Here is an 8,056-nt window from a genome sequence, read left to right as displayed (position 1 = left end):
CATTATTCCAACTGACCATCACTTATGCTTGGATTGATGCGGCACTTCTATGACTCCCCCATGGCTGGACGTGAAGGGGTGTTGCGCACCTACAAACGATCGAATTAGAATTGCACATGGGCTGGGATGAAGAAAGATGTACAGGCCTATGTCAAGGCTTGTGAAGTGTGCCAAAGAGCCAAGACGGAGTCAGCAAAACCTACTGGATTGCTTCAACCGCTTTCGATTCCAATGAAGGTTTGGGAGGATGTCACCATGGATTTCATTGACGTTATACCCAAGGCCAAAGGATATTCTATGATATTGGTGGTGGTAGATCGCCTCAGTAAGTATGCGCATTTTTCAGCTTTGGCGTATCTTTACACAACAAAGAAGGTTGCAGAGGTTTATATGTGCAATGTGGCCAAGATGCATGATATGCCAAAATCGATTGTTTCTGATCGTAGTCTTGTATTTGTGAGTCAATTTTGGCAGGAATTCTTTGCACTCTAAGGGACTACCTTCCGTATGAGTTCAGCCTATTACCCTCAAACGGATGGCTAATCCGAGATGCTGAACCGTTGCTTAGAGCAGTACTTAGGGTGCTTTGTTGACAAGCGACCGCGGCAGCGGATATCTTATTTGCCATGGGCTAAGTGGTCACACAATATAGCTTTTCATTCGGCCATTGGCATGACCCCGTTCGAGGCCATCTATGGGTAACCATCTCCGACGTTGCATACATACTTACTATCGACCCGAGTCGACTAAACTGAGGTGGATACAATTTTGCAAGATCGTGATGAGGTGTTGAGGAGACTCAAGGTGCACTTAGCGGCTCTGCCCAAAATAGGATGAAACAAGTCTACGACCAGGGCACCAAGAAATGTTTTCAATCTTCGATAGTCAATTTATATGTGGCGTTGAGGTGAAAGGTACAGTAGTTTTAGAATTAGCTTGAATAGAAGTTGGTCAAAAATTCTTATAAAGATAAATGGCCCCCGCCCTCCAAGGTTCCATTTTTAATTCTCACACTCACAGGTTATAATACAAGTAGCTCAAAAGACACAAGGACAGAAGAATGGCCATTGTCTCCTTTCCCGGACTCCTCCCCAAACTCCTACCTCCGCCACCTCTCGCCGCCGCTTCCCGACCGTCCCTCTCCATTAACCGCCGCGTCGCAATCCAGTTGCCACCGCCTCCTCCCCTTTCTCTCCTCTCCCGCCGCCGACTTCCCCTCTTCTACGCCCAGGAGAACGGCGGCGCATCCGAGATCCTCGAAGAGGAGGAGGAGCAGGAGGGAGATATGGAATCGGGAAAGCAGGAGAAATCGAAGGAGGAGGAATCCACCGCCGCCACTGCAGTGGCAACGGAGCTGAGGGAGATGATGAAGGCGAGGAAGGAGAAGGAGAAGGAGAAGGAAGGGGATGCGTTCTTGGGAGGGGTGGCAGAGGAGATACGTGAGATCGAGTGGCCGGCGTTCGGGAAGGTCGTCGGCACCACTGGCGTCGTCCTCGCAGTCATCGCCGGATCGACAGTTGCTCTTCTCACCGTCAACGCCGTACTCGCCGAGATCTCCGACCAGGTCTTCGCTGGCAAGGGCATCCAAGATTTCTTCGGATAATGGTAGATTCCGTCTATTTTGTTTTTGTTTTTCCTTTTTTGTTCTGGTCCGCACAATTTTCTCCTTAATCTTGATCTCTTTTGCTTTGGAATTTTGTTGATTTTTTTTTATATTTGTATTTGAGATCGAAATTTGTTGATCTTTTTCCTTGGATTTTTTTCTCTTTTTTGTATTTGTATTTTCTCCTTAATCCTGATATCTTTTTCTTCGGATTTTATTGATTTTTTTTTTGTATTTGTATTTGTAGCATTCGTTCCTATCCCCATTTCTATGCTCTCTGCTCTTTCTTTGTTTTGTAAACAATCTTCAATTTGTCCGTGGACGCTCTACCTCCTTATATGGGAAGGTGATGATTGTTAATAGGAGTTACGACAGTATATGTAAAAAGTAACTAGTGTTAAAGCTTTATGTGCAATTATAACCCTGCCAAGTAGAAGTATTAATGTCAAGGATATAACATGAAGCGCACACTATATAATTATGTACCAAAACGTAAGGGCATTTGCATTAAAAAAACGCTTTTTAATTATTAAAATAGCAAAAGTAAAATCTTGTGGATATTTGTATACATCTCCCATTTTATTATAAAAAATATGCATTAAGTATAAAAATAAACGTTTCGTGTCTACGTAGTTTTTTCTCTCTGTAAATAACTTCCAAAACACATCTTCCAAGTTGGATATTGACAAATTCCCTGAAATGAAAGAAAATAAAACATCCTCTTCACAAAATAAATATTTTCACAATTCCTACATTGCAAACACTCAACGCAGTTAGCAACCGTGGTAAACAGCCCTTAAAACTACCTCATGAAGCTTTATCTATACAGAAACAAGGTACCTCATCAAGCAAAATCCCTTTATATGTACCAAAGTTGCAGATATCTCGACACATCCTGATATTGATCACGCTGCAGACGGAGACCAGATTCTTGAACACTATGAGATATACATGTATGAATGAGTTAGGGATGATTAATCAACTGGGAAGCCAAGAAATTTGTTCATCAGACTAGCAATTGGCATAGGATCTCCTAGTGGGTAAGGAAGGAGAGTCTCCAAGTCCATCGCCTCAATAGTCTCGCGGAGTGTCTGAGGGTGGGCACAGAATAGGTGTTTCCTGTCTGCCAGTTCCTCTGCTAGCTCGCTTTGGTGGTTGTCCATCAAATCCGCGTTAACAACAACGATTAGAGGTTTACCCAATCTCAGTGTCTCAAATATGCTCCCTGCACCTGCATTGACAGCTCAAGTTCAATTAGTTTGAAACAGTATGTACCTTTCTTTCAGTCTCAGTGCAACACGGTATGAAGGGAAAGATCAGTTCAATATACTGATTAGATAATATACTCAGCAGTATCATAGAGACTGGCTATATATATATATATATATATGATCTCGTGCAGCCTTGTGGACCAGTCCACACCCAATTGCAATCTTGCATTGGTACACACCCACTTTACTTCAGTAATAAATTATTCCAAAGAGTAATGCTACACTATCACAAGAAATAAATAGATAAAGAATGCATTTTTTGCAGCATAACAATTGGAAGGTAGAATATTCTCACTAAACAAGATGTAATCAACACTTGAAAACCAAAACTAAGTTCAATATTTGAGCTATCACAAATTAAACTCATGAATTTGCAAAGATATAGTTCACTCAGACAAGGGATTTGCTCCTCAGGCCTGGTTATTGGAAGGTGGCAATCTCCAGATAACTTGTGATACAGTGCATAACTTCAAGACTTGATTAGACAGTAATGCTAGACCTATCCAATAGTGGAGATAATACAGTGTCAACTATAAGCTACTCCACCTATATGTTAACACGTCAAGGTATGTCCTTACCTCACTAATGAGAAGTTTGGAGATTTTTAAATTACTCACATTAGAAAAGAATACACATGCAAGATGAACACAACCATAGAACTAAACCAAAATTGTATAAATGGATTTCCAAGCACATCCTAACAAATTTATTCTACACCGGCTCAATAAAAGGAGATTTCATATGGTATGCTGTTTAATCAGAACAGTGCTTCTCCATTCATTTATAGAAATTACTTTAAAATAAGAACCCTTAAAACACATGAATGTAATGAAATATTCCTCTGATTTAAGTACTCAACCACCTCTTTCTCTGCAGGGCAAGTAGTTGATCAAGTTAACACAACTACAGATACAATGATTTTCCTAGAAGTGAACCACAGAAAGATCCTTTGATGCAAGACAGTGTTGAAATATAATGAGTCACGTTAACATTTATTTTAAGGCCTCCAATGAGTTCCAGAACATCACATGTGCACTTCCTTTAAAGATCAGTCCATTCTTATGGTTCTATTGTTTGATGAATATGAATAAGTAGATGGAAACCGCTATAAAAGCAAGTCAGTAGGTCATTATTTCCTCCATGGTTTGAAGGATCGGCCAAGTCGGATCACGTGGGTTCGACCAATCCTAATCCAAATTTCCTCCTCTCTTTTATTATTTCTCTCATTCTCTCCTACCAAAGCTATTGTTTCTCTGACGTAGAAATTCAGCTCTGACAAACTCCACTGGCTCAAATCCAATTCCGGCAACTTTAGGTTTGTAATTTTTTATTTTAATTATTTATTTCTCCCTCTTTTCTTATTTCTTCACTATATTTTTTTGCTCATCTCTCCTTCACCACGGTAGAATTTTTTTTTCTTCTTTTCGTTTCTTCCATACTCTGTCTCCTTCTTCATTGCAGTAGTTTTGAGTAAATCAATATTTTTTTTAGTTTTTAGGCTTCATATGCCAGTAATTATTATTTTCTTATTTTTGTTTTTTTTAAAAAAGATATGTATTTTTAAATAATATTTAGAGTTTGATGTAATTAAAAATAGTCTAATCTGATCTAAGAGATAGATATGAATCGTTTTTAAGAGGCCAATCCCAATCCCGATTTTTTGAACCTTGATTTTATCTATGAAACCAACACATAATGTGTTAGATAAATAGAGGTTTTATATTTAGGACTATTTTTGCTTGATGATTAAAGCACGCTAAACTAACTAGGAAACCACATAGAAACCACTAGTTAAGAAAGTTTTAACATTACACTATGACTTATCCAATAGATATACAGAGAGTTTTTGTTGTTCTTCGTTGGTTATTACACAGAACTCCAAGTTTCTGCAATTTAACAACTATCTCTTACTGATGAATTCAGTAGATACTAATGTTAAACAAAAAGAAGCATCATATTTAGTTTACTTTTCTGCATTAGTGATTTGACATACAAAGAGTTACATCAAGGATCCACATAGATGAATAATTAAGCAAGAATAACACCATGTCTATTTCTTCAGTTTCAGATGCTTACTTATAAATGACTATGCCTCATAATTTGAAGAACCAACACTTACTATGAATATACAAATCTAAAATGTTTGTTTGGACAAAGAAAGGAAATTATTACCTGCATGGCTGATGATAAGAGATGCTGATCTCAGATAATTGGCAATGCTTGGTGAGAAGGTGAAGTAGTCCATAGAAAGGGACTCATTTCCTGAGACCTATATTCCGAGATAAATGAGACCACTTGTCTACTTTCTTGGACTCCAAATTAGATGAGGAAAGAGAAAGTTTGTGATACTGATTAGAGATGTTATTCTCAAACCTTAATGGCTATTCAAGATAAAGCATGTAAAAGCACAAGAAGTGAATTCACAAAGCTAGTTCACTGCTAAAGGGATTTCAGTATTATCTTAGTTGTCTTGGTTAATATTACAGGCAAGGTTTGTCAAATCGGCTAGGATCGGCCAATTCTAATTAAACTAGGCCTGATCCATTATAACTAGAGTAGAGACTGATACGAGTTATTCAGCAATGAGAGATAGTATACTTACCAATGCAAGCACCAATCTTGATAATCATAATGATACACTTGGTGGTGAGATCTTCATTTCCATATTTGCTAAGGAAAGTCAAGAAGGCATAGGAATTGAAAACAGAGAAATTAAAAATATACATACATATCAACGACGTCGTTATCAGGATATGACTTCCTATAACTATGGTTCATCAAGTATTAATTATTTAGAGTCATCAATGATCCATATATTAATTATTATCCTTCTCAGAGACAACAAAATCTATTTAACATGAATGATATGATGCAATCACTCTTTAGAGCATCAGATCCTAGATATCATTATTTTACAAACTTATGGTGATTATGATAATAAAGGCTACAAAAATTTATGAGATTTATCTCGGTATGTATTGAAGTTTTAAGTTTTGAGTAAGATAGTACTTTCATTTAATATTTAGGACTCATATGTAAATAATTCTTATTTTCTTTTTTTTTATTATGTTCTAAATTTTTAGAAATTTTCGTGCATTTTTAAATAATATTTAAAATTTTATGTAATTAAAAAAAGTCTGATCCGATACATATCATTTTTTCGAAACACTGATCCCAATTCTAATCCCAATTTTCTGAATCTTAATTACAGGTTACCTTTATTATACCAAAGGCGTTCCTGATAAGTAGTGGAATCATCTTAAACAACCTAAAGAAGGTTAAAAACAGATATGCAGTACTTGAAAGCTCTTAATAAGCAAATTAAGCCATAGGTTTGAGTTTCAACCGTAAAAGATTGGTTTTGGTTAGGAACTTAAGATTACACCTTAGGGATTTGTTTCATTATCAATTAAAAACTCACCAAAAATTTGTTACTCATCAGTTTTGACCCATTTCAGAAATAACATATGAACTGTTTTCTTATTTCACATTTATTTCATGTATTAAATTTCCCCCACCAAAATTTATTGTTGATAATCAATTGCAAGTAAATGTTTCCACAATGACAGTACCTCTCCAACTTAAACACTACAGCCCAATATCAACACACATCTTACTGTGAAAAAGCATCAGGTTTGCTAGTGCTGCTAGACTTCTTGTTCCAGTAGTCATGAAAACCTCAAAAGGACAGAAATAACCAACTTACATGGTTTGTCTGCATTATCAGCTAAATACCTCTTACTAATCAAAATTAAATGTAGAAAATGATTCACTTGATGGGCATATACAATCAAAGATACAAGCATCAAATATATAGAAATCCTTATGCTTTAACACTACCAGCAATGAAGCTTATTATCAAGCAAAAGCAAAGAGAAATGAGTACTTTCAATGGTATATACGTTCCACGGCCCATTTGAATAAGAAGATCGGTGTAACCCTTTCGAAATAATGCTTCTTTAACTTGCCTAGAATCTACTGCCTTGACAAGAGCATCAAAGCATGTGGTTCCCACTGTAACAAACACCGTCCTTTTTTCACTGACATTGCCAACTCCATCCATGTCATCCATAACAAGTGCACCCTGCCTTAAAATTAGATGTTTTTAAGTTATGAAGTATGAACTAACTTCAAAGAATAAGAAAAAATATCAAACAATATAAATTCAGATTAAGTTGCAGCTCGAAGTTTTGGTTTCATCTAAAACAAAGAGACACGCATTGCACTGTCATTGCAGTCTATAGAAATATATGAAGATACATGATTAACACAGAGAAGAAGAATTAATTTACACCACATTCCCTATCATAGGAGACCACGGAGAACATATATGTTATGACTACATGTAATTTGACACATCATATTTCATTTTATTCTAGAAAACCACCAACTAAAAAGGTTCATTGTTAACTAGTTAAAATTCCAAAGTTAGTGATTTTTTAAACGGTCAAATCTCTATGGAGTATAGACACTCGGTGGTCTCTGAAATTCCTGCTTGTCAGAAAGTCTGGAGACATTTTATTTTCCTTTTTTCAACCTAATCAGATCAATCTTATGGAGAAAGGACAAAAGAAAAGGCCAACGCCTGGGTCGGATGTTCGATCGAAGTCGATTACATTCAAGAAATCTAGGGAATTTAAGGAAACATAAAACCGTAGAATAAAAGAATATCAATGATCTATTTTGATACCTGGATTGGAGATGGAAAAGAAGAGATCCAATGACTTTCACGAAAGGTAGTACAACTTGCCTAGTGCTGCTAGTCCACCTGAGTGAGGCCTTGGAAGGGAAGGGAACGAGGTTGGGGAGGGGGGAGGGGGGAGGGGGAGGGCAAGGGAATGGGGAAGAAGGGAGGAAGAAAGAGGTAAAAGAAAAAGAAAAAAATAGGGGACTTTTGCATGTATACCCCTCAAAAGCTAGTTATTTGATTGTATACCGTCCGAGTTTTGTAGTCGCATGAATTCCCTTCAAAACCTTTTATTTTTACATAGATGCCATTCTATTTACTTTCTGATGAGATATAAAGCATTTAATTTTTTTTTTATTTTAAAGTTTTTTTTTCTCGTCAGAAAAAAGTTTTAAATTACCTTAAAAAAGGCACAAAAATACATTAGGTATAATGCCTAGAGTATCCCTCTACAATAAGCTTAAGAGCTTGCCTCTCAGGCTATCTCAATTGAAG

At 36.8% G+C, this 8,056-nt stretch overlaps 1 protein-coding gene across 2 annotated transcripts; it reads right to left on the bottom strand.

The window, feature by feature from the left end:
• Positions 1 to 2,447: 2,447 nt before the first annotated feature.
• Positions 2,448 to 7,691, bottom strand: LOC140765152 (uncharacterized). 2 transcript variants are annotated; one of them, XM_073104106.1, is made up of 4 exons: positions 7,565 to 7,691; positions 6,761 to 6,958; positions 5,047 to 5,143; positions 2,448 to 2,834 (listed from the first exon to the last, which is right to left on the bottom strand). In XM_073104106.1, the coding sequence occupies exons 2-4, from the start codon at positions 6,944 to 6,946 to the stop codon at positions 2,578 to 2,580; spliced, it is 540 nt and encodes a 179-aa protein (XP_072960207.1). In that variant the 5' UTR covers positions 6,947 to 6,958; positions 7,565 to 7,691; the 3' UTR covers positions 2,448 to 2,577. The 2 variants fall into 2 exon arrangements, with proteins under 2 accessions (XP_072960207.1, XP_072960199.1); XM_073104098.1 differs by having other exon boundaries at positions 6,761 to 6,962; positions 7,565 to 7,685.
• Positions 7,692 to 8,056: the final 365 nt, after the last annotated feature.

The sequence above is a fragment of the Typha angustifolia genome, chromosome 1 (genome assembly GCF_048772165.1).
Source record: "Typha angustifolia cultivar Huaian chromosome 1, ASM4877216v1, whole genome shotgun sequence".
In the NCBI taxonomy this organism is placed as follows: Eukaryota; Viridiplantae; Streptophyta; class Magnoliopsida; order Poales; family Typhaceae; genus Typha; species Typha angustifolia.
Note: the sequence above shows the minus strand (reverse complement) of the source record. Positions and strands in the feature narration are given on the sequence as shown.